Raw genomic sequence first — 16,567 nt, 5'->3', positions numbered from 1 at the left:
GATTTCTAGGGTTATGCAAGAATTGAGTTTTCTCTTAGCCTCCTTAGTTTCTTTCTCTTGTTTTTCTAAGGTTTGTAGTGGTAGACATTGTCCTTCTCGAAGTGGACAAATTGTATCTTGTTTTCCCTTGGATTTTGAATGCAAAGGTTTTGGTTCTTCATCTCATCCCTCTTGTGTTGATTTTTTCCTTGATTTGGAGGAGAAATCTTTTCTTTGAAGGAGCATTAGGGAAAATCCAAACTTGGGAACCCTAGGGCGTATCACACTGCCGACCCAAAGCTTACTCCCCTCCACCCGAACCAAATCCCCCTCCCCTTCCCCTCATGCCGTTGGCCACCTCTACAATCCCCACCATTATGATGATCTTCCTCATCATAATTGCCTTCCTAAGTTAAGCCAAGCCAAGAGGGAAAGAATTCAAATTATTTGAAATTCAAATTTTGAATTTCAAATACTTTCCTTTTTTTAAAATCCTAAATTAGGAAAGTGAGTTAATCTAGATCTAATTTGAATATGAAATTAGAGTGTATATCATAATTCCTTTCCCAAATCACATAGCTTGTTTTGGAAGCTCATAATTCCCCCACAAAACTCCCTTCCCCTCTAACTAGCCGCCGGCCCCCATTGATTCCCCACCCGCCGGCCCCCATTGATCCTAGCATTAAAAATTGAAATTCAAATTTAACAGAGCTGTTATTACCAAGGTTTCTTATTTGATGATCAAGGACGAACCAACATTCTTGAATCTCCTTTATTCGACGTGAACCTAGACGTGGACTCTTATGTGGAGGATTACTTGAAGTGCGTCCTCTTTATGTTAGTACCTTCTATCGAGTAGCATATTCCTCCCGAACATTAGATACTCACTAGTCATCCCGTGGACTCCTCGCCGCCGGCTACTTCTCCAACGGACTATACCTTGGGCACCATTTGTCTCCTAGTGGCATTGCTCGGTTTGCTCTCAATCTTCCTCCGTTAAAGCCCCACCGTCAAGAGCGTGCGTGAGGGCCCCAAGGTGAAAAGTTCTATTCGTTAACCGTGGATTATTGTTTCTTCGCCATAATATTACACTCTTTATTTTATGTTGTTAACTTGATAGCATCCCGCTAATCTAGTTGTAACTACATGCCTTGCATAGTCTCTAATTGAAAATTCCGAAAGCCTAACTTGGGTAAGAATCAATTCTATAACTAGCAAAATTTTAATAATCTTATATTAAAACCCCCAAGCAGTTCTTGTTCCTTTGCATGGTATTACATCATTGACCCTTTTAACAAAAGCAAAAAAGGACTTAATTCCATTCCAATTAAATCAGTATGATCAATTTCTTTTCATTTTAACCTTAGCAATGCATCATGCTTGTAGACTCCTTTTAAACCAAAGACGCCAATTTGAATTCAGCTAGAACCACGGAACCTAAATCATCTACATCTTTACACCTATATAATGTATTATTTCAAATTACAGTAACAGTCAAAGAATTAGTATGAAAGATCAAGCATTACCCTGAGCCCTTTTGATAAAGATGAAATACACAGTGCGCTGGTCAAACTAAATCTTCTGGCCGATTATCACCATGATATGGCAGATTAACAACATCAACATTCTCATCAATCATCTTCTAAAAGGGCACCGACATCCAGCAGCTCTGATCAAGTTCACTTGCCGATTTCATATCTAAATCACTTTTCAATTGCTTTGGTTATTGTTAATAGAGCATAGCTTTCTACAGTTTTTAATTTTATTTTATTTTTATTTTTATTTTTAGCATAGCTTTCTACAATCAAACAATAGAGGAGCATAAAAATGACTTGACGTTAGTAAATCCAATCCAAGGAAAAATGAAGGTAGGATCAGCACCCTTTCCCAATAGGGCAGTCTTGTTCAACATTCTAACTTCTCAGTTAATTAATTTTTGTTGGACAAAGGTGGTTTAGATCGAGCCACTCAAATTTGGTTATAGGCTTGGAGTTTCAAAGTTCCGCAAGAAAAAAACTTTGGTATAGAATTGATAATCTCACACATTCAATTTCAGCAGTTTTAGATTAATTGATTTAATCTCGCACGAAATCAGCTAGCCATGTTTTTTTCATAATAAAAGAGCTTGTGGACTTCTGAATGTTCGGAACACTGACAAAAATTCCATGAACTGAAATTCTCGAATACAAAATTAACTATAAATTTAGAGACAGTAAGCTTAGATCATTTCCGCTGCGGTGCATTATAACATTGAGAAACCACTAAACCATATTCCGCAGCTGTTATTGATCCACTTCGCCTTTTTACTGCTCTTGTCTTAGCAGCTAATATCAGTAACATGATAAGAGAATATATACTGGATGAATATAGGGAGGAAGATATAAAAACTACTATGCGTTTTACTGTTTTATCAATTTTAAGCTTTCTGAGTGCTAAGCTTTGGAGTTCTCCAGTGTGAAGTTGTGAACAGCTCGGTTTCCACACCAAGTTGGTATGGGAGCTTCATTGACAGGTGAATCTCAGTATGCCCGAAGGGAATCACTGTGTAGCTCATGATAAAGATCAGTGTTTGGATGATTTGTGGACAACACAAACAAATGCCGTGAAGCAATTGGAGAACCTCTCTATAGAATTCTTTTGCTTCGCCATGGAAATGAGGAGGGAAATCCAATCCAGCAGGTTAGACAATGGCGCTAATCCAAACCCTAGACAGCCAGCACCTGTAATCATATCAGCAGTAGCAGCTGCTGAACGAGTTCTGAGAAGGAACCCGAATTTATTTCCTGAGCTATCAGACTTAGGAGACTACTACCAAAGACAACTCGGAAACTTCTGATCCTGGAGATGGGGAATACATGAATAATTATTTAGGCTGTCCACACATGACCGATTTCACATACACCATCCGAGTCAAGTTCGATATACCATTTATATGGTCATTTTCATATAGAAGATTACCTATATTAGGAACGAGTAGTAGAAACTTTCTTCGAGTATATGGAGATCACATAGGAAAAACATGTGACGTATGCCACTTTCCATTTAAAAGGTGTCACTTTCCATTTAAAAGGTGGCGCCGGAGCGTGGTGGACACAACTCTTACAGAATCAGCAGTGTAAAGGGAAGAGAGTTGTTAGAAGTTGGTATAGAATGAAGCAGTGGATGAGAGGACATTTCATCCTTATTGATTTTGAACAAATGCTTTATCTAGAATATCAGTATTGTGTGCAAGGATCATGCACTGTAAGCAAATATACTAAAGAATTTTATAGGCTAAGTTCCCATAATAATCTTAATGAATCCAACAATCAATTAGTTGCCATTACATCAGAGGATTGAAAGATTTCATAAAAGACAAATTAGAACTCAATTCGGTTTAGTCTTTATCCCAGGCCGTCAACTTTACGCTCAAAGGCGAAATGTAGCTGCTTCGACACGAGGCATCATCCAATTGGATAAAGCCTCTTAAATAAAAAACACTGTGATTGGATCTAAGCACATACAATCCTAACCCCAAACTAGACCAAGCAATAATCTTAATGCAGAACCAAAATTTCCAAAGAAGCTCGGGATTGCAATCAAAGAGAACCCATACTCTAAACATACTCACTTCAAGTGTTTTCGCTGTTTTCAACTGGACGTTAAGTCCAATTACTGTACAAATCGACCATAGGTTCAAATCGCTGAAGGAGAACAAAATCATAGTTGGGGAAATCCAGATGAAGACGAAGAAGCTGAAATTGAAGATGTAGTGACTGATGGAGAGACCGTAGCGTGCATCCTAGAAAAACTGTTATTAGCCCCAAGACAGCCCATCACTTCACAGCTAATGCAATCTTCCGCACTCATTGCATTGTAAATGGTAAGGTCACTAAGTATTTCAGGCTTAAAATGTTTATCGACAACACATTTTAATTGCCATAATAAGTTTACTTTTTTTTAGATAACTTTTTTTCTTTTGTATTAAAAAATATTTCTGGGTAGTATGTTATTTAATTATTTTAAAATTTATTTTAATAAATAAATACGGTTGTTTTTTTTAAGAAACATTGGAAGGAACCCCTTTTGGAAGATGTGTTAGAATTTATATTTAAAACAGTGCTTGCAATTGCTATTTTTTTGAAATATAGACCACCTTAGTTAGGCAACAAGCTTGAGGTAAGCTGGACACCTATCAGGATGTTCTAGCATGGAATGCAAAGGTTGGTCTAGCTTGATTACTTCTGGGTTTGAAAGGGATTAAAAAAAAACCTTATTTTAGCGACTTGGGTTAACCAGTTTGGCTAACTAAGGTCAGCTCATTGGATGGGTTTGGTGGGGGTTATTCTAATGGTCCCTAAGTTCCTGATGCATGTAATTATTTGGTTTATATTTTTAAGTGCTGAAGTTTGGGTCATTGAAACATATTTTGGTTTACTTAGGTTAGCCTAAATAGTTAGCCCAAGTAGACCCAAGGGTTGGGCTAGCTTGGGAAACCCTTAGGCCCCTAATGGACAAACATGAGTGGTTTGGAGGCTTTTGGCATGCCTAGGTTCATTTGATTGAAGAGAGAAACCTATATGTTAAGCTATTTAATTGTTTTTTTAACCTAAAACCTAAAAGTGCCTACTTGTTGATTAAAATGAAAGATATAAAGTCCTTAAAAGGGAGCGCAACCTTATTACTGCTAAAAAGAGCTATAAAAAGATAAAATAAAATCTAATAGCTAGAGGTCTCTTATAAACAAAAATTCAAAAAAACCTAGATACATTCTAGGGTTGAAAGAAGATAACACCTAAAAAGAAAGGGAGATCCACAAATTATCATTCTGCACAATCATCCCAACAAAAATATGAAGATGCAAAAAACCTGCAATAGAATAAACCTTCAAAGTAGTTCTTATAAACAAAAGATGCACTGAAAATATTGTTTCACAATTCCTTGTAGAAGCCCAAATACTTATAAAATTAGCTGTGGGTTAAAAAGTGAATCGATATATTAGTGACCGAGATGTACCACTCACATTTTGTATTGGAAAACAATATAAGTGTGAGGTGCTACATGATGCTCCTTGAAATGGATGTTTGCTATGTCATTCTAGGCCGTCCTTGGCAATATGACAATGGAGCAATGCATGACTGTTGCTTAAATACTTACACTTTTGATTGGAAGGGAAGAAAACAAAAGTTACTACCTAATGCAACAGAACACAATGTATCAACTAGTTATTGCATTATATGCTTTGATTGTGTTACGGCGGCACAGGAGGGGCCGGTCCAGTTCTACAAGAGGCGGGCTAAGCCGCCTCCTTGATTTGTTTCTTCCCAGCTTGTGGGCCCCCTTGAGGCGGAAATAGGAGAGAGGGGAATGAATTTTGAAATTAGTTTATATTAGGGAAGTGGATTTAATTAATTAAAAGATTTGATATCTTTTTTATTAATTAAATAATATCTTATATTAGGAAGTTTTTAAGGAGGTGGAGTTTTAAGGAGGTGGAGAGGGCTATTTAAAGGGGATGAAGGGGCTAAGGTGTGGCAACCGGTTCAACTCGGCCCACCCTTTTAATGCCGCGAACAGAGAAGGTTCGATAAAACAAATTCATGAAAACTTTATTGCTTGATGTTAGAGATTTGGAGAGAGGTTCGAGGTAACACCCTTTGCCGAAGGCCTGAAAAGTTCAAAGTGGGTAATTATAATTATGAAATTCAAATTTTAGTATTATTATTCAGCTTTCAAAGTTTTAATTTAAAGACTACAATGTACAAAATGTTGAAAGATTAAATACCTAAATAATTGTAAGTATTATTCTTTTTTTTTTGGACATTTAGACCATTTAAGGCAAACTCACACACACAACGCATACACATAGACTTGAACCCTGAACCTCTTAGTTGGAAGCCAAAGCTCTCAACCAATAAGCCAAGGAGAGTTGTGTGTAAGTATTATTCCAATAAGAAACAAATGAATTGAATTACATATGAATGAAAATAAAATACATGTATGTATTAAAGAAATATTGAAAAGAAATGACATATGAAATTGAATAGAAATGTTATGATAAATGTAAAAGAAAGGAAAATGATATATATGAATATTTCAAGAGTTCACCCCCTTATGGTATTGGCTGGGGACGCCGTACTCGTGCACGTAAAAAGGAAAAGGAAAAGGTAATGGAAATGGAAAAGGAAAAATGGAAAATGTTGTACTTTTGAGTACATTGAGACGGTGCTCCTGTATGAATTAAATGGGAAAATGAAATAATCAAAGATAGCTTTAAATGTTTTTAAGCAAAATGATCGAATATGTATTAATTATCGAAATAAATGAAAAAAGTTGAATGAATGGTTAAATACATGTTGAAGATTATAAGAGTATTGTAAATAAGAACATTTATTTTAATTGTTTAAACATTTACCCACTGAGTTTACTTAGTAAACTCAACCCACGAGTTTAAATGTTTCAGGTAAGTTCTTAAAGAAGAAATGGCTGAAAGAGAAGAATATGTTTATAGAAGACGACGTGCACATATCAAGAGGTAATTTATATTTTGTGTTTAATGGCTCTTTAGCAAATGAAGTAGTATAATATTTAAGAAATTTTATCGTCCGACTTTTCGAACCCGCCTCGTTAGATCGAGCATCCGGGCCGGGTCGTGACATAAGGTAGGTATGCTTGATTATTGTTCTCTTGGAGTCTCTTGGGTGCCTTGGGCTCTAGACTTGGTGTCTAGAGATTGAGAGAGGACGATCCTCCTCTCGAACAGAGGATCAATTGTATATTGTTTTATGTTTGCTTTGCTTTATCTTATATAATCAAATATATTGTTTTGAGTTGATTTCATTAGTATTCCTGTGTTCTTTCTCACTGTTTTACCAATTCATTGTTAGGGTTGTTTGCGAGCTCAAGTATTTCCGATAAGATTACTTGCGAACCCAAGTATTTCCTATCAGATTGTTACTGAATTTACACCCCATAGTGCAGACTGAGCTCTTCCTGAATTGATTAAAGAACTACCCCAACAAATTCAAGATATTGGCCCATTTGAATTGCCTTCTAACTTGCCACCATTGCGTGCCTTACAACACCAAATAGACCTCACAACTGGAACAATGTTGCCAAATCTTCCACATTACAAAACAATCTAAGAAACACAATATTTTACAAGACTTGGTTGATGAATTCTTGGAGAAGCAACTACTTCAACCTAGCTTAAGTCCTTGCGATTTCCCGATATTATTTGTCCATAAAAAGGATAGTAATTGACAAATGTGTATTGACGTAGGGTAATCAACAAAATCACTACCAAATTTTGATTCCCAATGTTGAGGATAGAAGTGATGAGGACATCGTCAGAGATTGCGACACATGTACCATCAGGAGATGCCGGAGATCGATGACTACGATCATGATCTTTATTTTCATCATTTTATGTAGTAGTATATTTGTTTTGTATGTTTTTCCGTTTTTGCCCTTAGGGGTATTTGGTCGTTAATGTAGCCCGAGGGGCATTTTAGTCTTTTGTTTTTCTTTGTCATTGTGAGGCCTATTTATATGGCCATTCTCTTGTAATAATTTAGTTTTTGAGGAAATGAAAAGTTTACTACTATGTGTTCTCTTAGTGAGTGCTCTGAACTTGATCTCCGCAACGATTATCATCAAGTTTGTATAATACACGGAGACGAATGGAAAACAATATTTAAAACTTGTCAGGTACCCTATAAATGGAAAGTTATGCCTTCCGGGCTGTGTAACACTCTGGCGACATTCATGCGGCTCATGAATGAGGTACTTAAGGAATAACTTGGAAAATTGTGTTGTTTACTTCAACAACATACTTGTTTTTAGTCAGTCACTCGAAACACATCCTTTTGATTTTTCAAACTTTGCAAGAACACAAGTTGTAAATACAACTTACTAAGTGTGAATTTTCTACTACTCGAGTGTATTTCTTTGGATTTAACATTTATGCTAAAGGAATAGAGGCTGACCACCGCAAAGTGTCAACCATCATGAAGTGGCGAGTTCCACTCTCCTTGATGTTAGAAGCTTCCACAGGCTGGCCAAATTTTATGACCGCTTCATTCGTAGATTTAGTGTTATTATGGCTCCCATAACAGATTGTCTCAAGTCTAAACAATTCCATTGGTCTACCAAATAGTAGAGGAGTTTGGAAGGTGGCATTAAGTACAATTTCTATGTTGGACTTGCCAAACTTCGATATACCTTTCTAAGTAGACACAAATGCTTTAGCTATGGGTGTTGGTGCAATTCTGACTCAACAAGACCGACTGATCAAATACTTCAGTGAGAAAGTTGAGTTCGACAAGACAAAAGTGGTCAGTTTATGAACAAGAGTTATATGTAGTGGTTAGAGCTTTTAAATATTGGGAGCACTATGTAATATATCAGGATTTTGTGTTATTCAATGACCACCATGCACTACAATTAATTAACAACTAGAAAAATATTAATTAGATGCATCTTAGGTGGATTCTCTTCCTGCGAGGTTTACCTTTGTGTTAAAATACAAATCGGCCAGTCAAAATCGCGTCGTTAATGCTCTTAGCAATCTTGCACCTATCCTCACTCAGCTCCAAATTGAAATAATTGGTTAATGTTTCCAAAAACTTTATCCATCTGAGAAGGACTGCTTAAGTTTGGAATTAATGCCCAAGAAGTCATCCAACAACATATTTTTCCATTCAACATGAATTTTTGTTTAAAGGCAAGGTTTTTCGCATTTTTATTCTTCATGGAGACACCAACTTATGAAGGAAGCTCATGGGGGTCGTCATGCTGCACACTTGGGGCGTAAAAGACTCTGCTTCAGCCACAAGCTCAATTTTTTTGGCCTAAGTTATATAGAGATTTTGTTTGGTGGAACGTGTTCTATTTGCCAAGAGTTCAAGGGTACTTACCAAAATACTAGACTTTATATACCCCCTTTTACTTCCTAGTCCCTAAATTTATATGGGATGACATTAGAATCGATTTCAGTTTAAGTTTTCCATGAACAAAGAGAGGTGATGACTCTATCTTGGTGATTGTAGGCAGATTTTCTAAAATGCCGCACATTATTGCTTGTAAAAGAAGCTTCAAAGTTGTAAAAATCGTTAGCCAATATTTCCAAGAAATTGTTCGACTTCATGGCTTGCCATGTAACATCACTTCCGACTGAGACACCAAGTTTATTAGTCATTTTTTGGTGAAAACTATGGAGGCTCCCACATAAATCAACCTTAGCTCTGTCTACCATTCACCATCTGATGGCTAGACTGAAGCGGTGAACCACACCTTAGGTAACATGCTATGCTGTCTTATGCAGAATCATTCAAAGTAATGGGAAGTCAATCCCAGTCAAGATGAATTTGCTTAGAATTCTATAAAAAATCGCTCTACTAGTTGTTGTCCCTTTAACATTGTCTATACAAAAGTCCAAAATCAAATTTTGATATTGCGAAATGTCTTAACAAATCAACTGTCAACTTAATAGACCACTATAATTCCATTATAGAGGAAGTTCGGATCAAACTGATTAGCTCTAATGCACATTACAAAGAAATGCCAGACAAACATCACCAACAAAAATCATTTAATGCTGGAAACCTAGTTATGATCTAGCTACGCAAAGAGTGATTTCCTATTGACACCAATTCTAAATAAAGTCCTCGCAAATTCAGCCCCGTTCCTATCATCAAATGCATAAGTGACAATGCTTACATCGTTGATCTCCCGGTGTATATTCACACTTTGCCAACCTTCAATATTTTTAGATATATACTCTTACCACCACGACGTCTAACATAGAGATAGTCCAAGAACCTTCCAATGACGAAGGAACCTGATAAGAAACACTTTAAGATTTAAAGTAATTCCTATCAATGTCAGAAAAACAAAGAGAAAACTTTTCCGACAATAAAAAAAAAACAATAATTTTTATTGCATTAAATCAAAAAGATACGACGGAAAAATACCAAGATACAATTGATCCTCTATTCGAGAGGATCTTTCTCTCCCAAATCTCTAGGCGCCGCTAGAGCCCAAAGAAACTAAGAGATCTCAAATTTCAGCCAAATGTTCCCTAGGAAAACAAATTATTTAATGCATACAATCCAAAAGAAAATCTCTAAACAGTTCCTACACTCAAGTTTCCCTCCTAACTCAATAAAAAATCCTTCCTAAATAGTTTTTTGGATCCTGCGGCTTGTGCGGCTCGCACAGGAGGCAGAAGAGTTCCGCCTCCGTTACGTTGAGCTGGTCCCATATGGACCGGCTGGACCGATCAATTGGACCGATCTACCAGAACCTGGTTTATTATAACATTGAGGAACCACTTACCCATATTCCGCAAACCATTCCTGCTCCACTTCGCCTTTTTACTATTATTGATGTAGAGCGAAAAACGGCTTTGCTATGGAAGATGGACAAACTCCAAATGTCTCCCAAAATCTGAAAATATTCCTAAGTTTTTTTTTTTATTATTCAAAACCAGAGAAATTCAAATGTCAGCCTGCTCTTGAAGAGGAAGCACACTCCAACCCTTGTTAATGAGATCTGGAAAATAACTTCAGCTATTTTTGTTTCCAAAAGCTGCTTGGAAAATTCGGATACCTAGGCTTAGGAATTAATGACTTGGGGGATCTTTAAGGCTCCAAATCAATTCCTGTAATAGCATAGGAAGGAGTGGGGAATTATCCGTGGAGGGAAAATGATGGCATACCTAATTAATGGGTTTAATTAGGAATGAATAGTTAACGTCAGGAGGCCTAATGTGAATTCAAACGGGAATTGATTTAGGGACTTGATTGGAAATCATAAATGGAAGGAAATAAAGAGGAGGGAGACGGGTGGGAAAGGAGCTCACGGGATTGAGAGGGAGTGAATGCTTTAGAAAAATTGATTCCAGCAAGGAGCCACGGGCTGTTATTTCCTAATTCTCATATCTAGTATTATGAAATAAAATTAGAGCCTAGGTGTGAAGGAAGATATGGAATTGTTTCAATTAGATAGGGTGGGTTTTAGGAAATAATTCCAAAAGTGTGAAGTTGTGAACAACTTATTTCCCAAACCAATTTCTAAATACATTTGAACAATGTAAGGAGAATTTCAGGACTAGTTTTCAACTTGTAGAGTTGCAATTCTGTCACTGTTATCCAAGAATCTTATCTGTTGTCAATTTATCAAAATACCATAATGCTATAGGGTATAGAGAAACAGAAGAATATTTATCAGCACTTCAGAACAAACAAATCCAAAAAAAAAAAAAGGTTTTAAAAATTAAACAATAAGGGACATCAACTGAATCTCATTGAATATAAAGAAGGGAAAGGATCAAACCTGCCCAACTGCCTCTCTTTCACAGTACTCTTTAATAACACCATTTGCCTGAATGGCACGAGGATTTCTTCTTCTCTGTGCAGTTGCTTTGTTATTTATGATATCTAAGCATTTGACAAAACTGGCACCAATGCCATCTACTGTCAACGAAACAAAATCTAACGCCCCACTTAGCGGCTGGACAACAACTCCAAGAAAAGCACGTCCAATTCCATGAGCAAGTCCTAAAAACCCATGTTGTCTAGCATTCTCAACAGGCTTTGTCAACACCCCTGTCACACCAAAAGCTACACCCTGTGCAAAAGCTTCAGTTCCTTGAAGAAATCCATCACCAAAACCAGTTATCCTCCTTGACCAAACCTGCACCAACGTTAGAATGAAATTCTACAGAAGAGCATAAGTGGAATTGCATCAAAAGAGAGTTTCAACCTGTTTTGAGCGCAACTGCAAAAACTGTCGATCTGTTGAAAGCTCTGCAAATCCTTTACTGAGAGAGGCCAAAGTTGATTTTGTCATGCTCAATACGTCCACAGAGAATATTATATGTAAAGGGTTGTGAATAAGGTCTCTCTTGACACGATTCACAATAGAAGGAAGAATGGAGCTTTTCCTCATGAACCGACTTCGATGCATGACTTTCCTTAAATGAAGCTGATAAAAACAAAAAGGACAGCAATTCATGAGGATGACATATGAATGTATATGCATGCATACACATATTATTATTATTATTATTTTTTTATGCATACACATATAATATACATTTAATATGCATTTATATAAGAATTAAATCATATCTAAGTTTGTACAAGTATTAAATCATATCTGAGATATTAGGACTGAAAGCTTGCAGCAATTTGCAATGAATGGCACAGCCACATCATATACAATGACAAAGAAGGGTCTAAAGGATTCTTGTCATGGTGGGTTATAATTATTATCATCTTATTGCTAAAATTTATAAGTAGTCATTGAAAATGATGATAAAGTCGTAAAAAAGAAACAATTAACAACAAAAACATCAAGCCTTTATCCCACTACATGGGGTTGACTACATGATTTCTTTTTCTCCATTGTGTCATGTTAAGAGTCAAATTCTCATTTAAATCTAATAAAGAAAGGTCATTTCTAATATTTTCTAACCAAGTCTTTTTAGGTCTACCTCTACATTTCTTAACATAAGCCAAATCTAATACATCTATTCTACTAACCAGGTAATCGGAAAGCCACCATTTTATGTGACCAAACCATCTAAGGTGACTCTCTCTAATCTTATCTTCCACTAGAGCTACTCCAACCTTTTCACATATATGCTCGTTTCGCATCCTGCAAGAGCTGTTACTTGTGTCCAATCACAAGATGCTTTGACAATATTTGACCAAGATTTTTCTTATTTCAGTTGGATTACATCAAGAAAAGAACAACTAACATGAAAAATAAATAAAATACATTGGATCATAATAATTTGAAATACAACCGATTATGATCCATCCATGAGAAGAAAAGCAATGCCACATTCAAATAGCACCTACATCCAAAATGCCAAATTCATTGGGACAGTTGCTGCACCGAGCTTGAAATCTAAAAATTTCAGTGAGTGAAGATAATGTGTAATGTTGGATTTACTGGATTCAAAGCTTGCCTTCATTAGGTTAAAAACTCAAATTCTTTCTAAAATAACTTACCATATCAATGGTATCTTAATGAGATTGCTCAAATGAACTCCCTATTTTGTGCCAAGCGGGATCACCCAGTGCGCTTGCATGATATCTTAATGTAGTTATCATGGACAATTCTGAACCATATCATCTTATTCTCTCTAGCTTCAATATACGATCAACTTCTTAAATTATATGCATTTACAATTAACATAACAATGGATATGTCTAAACATTTCAAGAAGAAAATATGGCAGGGGTTAGAAAAATATGTTTACTGTTGCAAAGTGGAGTTCAAGAACATTTCTATTTGTTCAAATTGTAGACTGCATAGGCATAGTTACTACAAGTACTGAAGACTTTATTTAGACCTAAAAAATATGAAACAGAACTGAAAAATGCTCCCATTTAGTCCTTTGAATATAAAAATTTATCCAAAATAGTCCATTTGGCCAACTTAGTTATCGAGTATCTTGTTGCTCCAATTTAGTCCTTCCAATATACAAATTTATCCAAAATTGTCCATTTAGGAATATATTGATATCAATTTTCTATAGTCCAAAGACTAAATTGAGACCAATTTTATATCACAATTACAACACGAGGAACATTAACAATTTAGAACAATTTTTAATCGAGTGATTTAAGAGGAGAAACATAATACTTTGGAACTAAATTGACCACACACAAATAGCTTGGAGATAGGGGTGTAATTGAGCCGAGCCGGCTCGAGCTCGACTATTTAACGAGCTCGAGCCTATACTCGAGCTCATATATTAAACGAGTTCGAGCTCAAGCTCAAGCCTGGCTCTTCTCGAAAGCTCGTTGAGCTGCTCTATTAAATTAAAATGTATTTAATAATTATGTGTAACTGAGCCGAGCTGGCTCAAGCTCGACTATTTAACGAGCTCGAGCCTATACTCGAGCTCATATATTAAACGAGTTCGAGCTCAAGCTCAAGTCTGGCTCTTCTCGAAAGCTCGTTGAGCCGCTCTATTAAATTAAAATGTATTTAATAATTAATTTAAATTAATATTATAAAATATATTTTAATAATTTAAAATTAATTATATATCAAAAGAATAAAAGTTCTAAGAAAAATTGAATTTTTTAATTTAAAATTAAGAAATTGAGCTAAAGAATCGAGTCAAGCTTGAGCTCAAGTTTAGTAATAGTTAAACAAGCTTAGCTCGATTAAGGAGATACTCGACTACTTTACACCACTAACTAGAGACAATTTTGAATTTTTTTAATAAAAAATTATTTTTACGATGACAAACATATTTGATTTTAAATCAAAATTTAAATAAGATAAAATAAAAATAAAAATTAAAGTGAACCAAAATGGTCCCTTAAAGTTTATAGTTAAGAATCAATGATGATGATGTGTGATAATCAAGCTACTATAAACATTGCTTAAAAAAAACTACCTACCATAATAGGCCTAAGTAAAATGAAATTGATAGACTCTTTATTAAAAAGAAAGTAAATAATAAATTATCAATTATTTACTCTCAAACCAAATATCAAGATACTAATATCCTTAATAAAGATCTTTACCATTTACATATGACACTCTTATATTCAAGTTAGGATGATCAACATATATTCCTAGCTTGAAGGATAGTACAAAAATTTTAGAATCCTATACACAAGCCTCCAAAGTTGAGGCTAACACTCCAAAAATTCAAGAACAATTCTGGAAGCATTGAAGATTGCAACCAGTATATCATCAGTCCTAGATTTTATTCCACTAGTCACCCTGCACAATTCCAATCATTCAATTACTCCAAAAAGTTTACCAGTTTAAGACCAAAGTTTGTCCAGCCAACAAACCTCAGAATTCCATTCTAGGAGGATCCGTTAGCTCTTCAATCCAACGAGATCCAATTTTTCCATATTCTGCTGATTTCTTCTTTACAGTTGGAGGGTAATAAAATCATGCTTCTACTCCAGGATTGGTATAACTAATTATGCTTGAATAATCTCTATTTTTCCTAGGCTGATTATAGCATTATTTTGTTTTACTTATTATTCTAAGGCCACTAATTGGGCTATATATTTCTTCTAAAATCTATATTAATTCTATCTAATGGAATAAGAAAAATGAAGTACTTTTCATATCCTATTCTTCAACATGGACAACTAAACATAAACTTACCATTTAACCCACATTTATAACTGATTTCTATATGATTACTATTCTTTTTTAAAATCTTCTAAAATGCTGCGTTGTTTCAATTGGAGATGCAACGCCATAGGCATCAGAAAAACGATCTAGCAAACTTTGCACAGTTCGGTAAATCTTTCGAAAGTCGGTGAAAACGAACCTGAAGTTTAAATGCATTCCCAACAGCTGACAATATTGGGCCCCACATACCAAGGGCTCCATGAGGTCTTTGATTTGGAGAAGTCTCTAGAGATAGTTTCAACCTTATCTCTGAAACATCTATCAAGCTGAAATAAAAATATATACAAATCAGCCTGACATGTTGTTAACCAACCATTCATTTAATACATCAAATAAGAAAAATAAGAATTTAAAGCTAAGTATACATATATTAAACTGCAATCTTCACAACTCAATCTTGACAAAAACTATAGAGAAATTTAAATTTGTACTGACTTAAGAGAGAAAATGCTAGATATACCCATTTTCTTTGAAGTTCTGCTATTAGATTGGATAAGGAATGATCCACAGAAAAAGTAATTTTAAATAATTTTATTTCATATAAAGTGCAATACTATAACTAAAAAATAATATAAGCACAACGAGAATTATTTAGAATTGCCATAGATTAAAGAAAAATACAAAAGAACAAATACATAAAACTAGAAGCTAAAGGATGATATGCTCAACAATACTGAAAAAACAACAAATGACAGAAAGAGCTCATATGGATCATCTTACTTGATGCTTGTTGCAAATAAGAGAGCCATAATATATTTTTTGCTTACTATGACCTCCTCTGGTAAATAGGATTTGAAAACTCCCAAAAATTTATTTAAATGCCCTCTTGCATTTGAATGTTAGATTATCTCAGATTCGAATGAGCCTTGAAACAATAGGAGAAATTGTTCCCAACAAGTTTACATGAAGAACAATATGGGGAGATGCCTTCAAATACTACATTCTACCAATAACCACAAGACTTTGATCCAATCCACACCTCAATCATCCCTTTCAACAAAATTGGCTACACAAGGTTTTGAAAGACGACCAACATCAACATCCACTTACAAAGATTTACCAAAAGTAGAATATGAAGAGTATTAAATGAATTGGTTGAAGAAATGCAATTGTAGCTAAGGAAAAGCTATCCAAACAAGGATGATTAGAGGTTCAATAGATGCATTAAAATGGGAAGACAACTTAAACATATGCATTGAAAAGCCATGGACATAGTATTTATATCTACAGAAGAGTCTTGCATAGTCTCTGTGGGCTCCGAAAATTTGCGCCCCTGCCTCTCCGCGCATTTTTTATCGACGAGGAGAGTTTTAACAAATTAAGTTCAGGGATAAATTTTCAGAAGGCAGATTATATTTTTAGATAAGACACTACCAAGAGATTTCACCCTCATTTTGCAAAGACTTTATGATATGAGTAATGG

The 16,567-nt window shown here is 35.3% G+C and overlaps 1 protein-coding gene across 1 annotated transcript in view; it reads right to left on the bottom strand.

Moving 5' to 3' along the window:
- LOC110092030 overlaps positions 1 to 16,567 on the bottom strand; it is an 83,579-nt gene that overhangs the window by 5,744 nt on the left and 61,268 nt on the right. Inside the window, exons 22-24 of the mRNA XM_020816375.2 lie at positions 15,284 to 15,410; positions 11,725 to 11,946; positions 11,296 to 11,655 (exon numbers count right to left, since the gene is read on the bottom strand). Coding sequence (XP_020672034.1) covers positions 11,296 to 11,655; positions 11,725 to 11,946; positions 15,284 to 15,410 — 709 coding nt within the window. The remainder of the gene's footprint in view (positions 1 to 11,295; positions 11,656 to 11,724; positions 11,947 to 15,283; positions 15,411 to 16,567) is intronic.

This window comes from Dendrobium catenatum, unplaced genomic scaffold (genome assembly GCF_001605985.2).
Source record: "Dendrobium catenatum unplaced genomic scaffold, ASM160598v2 fragScaff_scaffold_43, whole genome shotgun sequence".
Lineage (NCBI taxonomy): Eukaryota > Viridiplantae > Streptophyta > Magnoliopsida > Asparagales > Orchidaceae > Dendrobium > Dendrobium catenatum.
The sequence above is the reverse complement of the archived record's forward strand: the minus strand, read 5'-3'. Positions and strand labels throughout refer to the sequence as shown.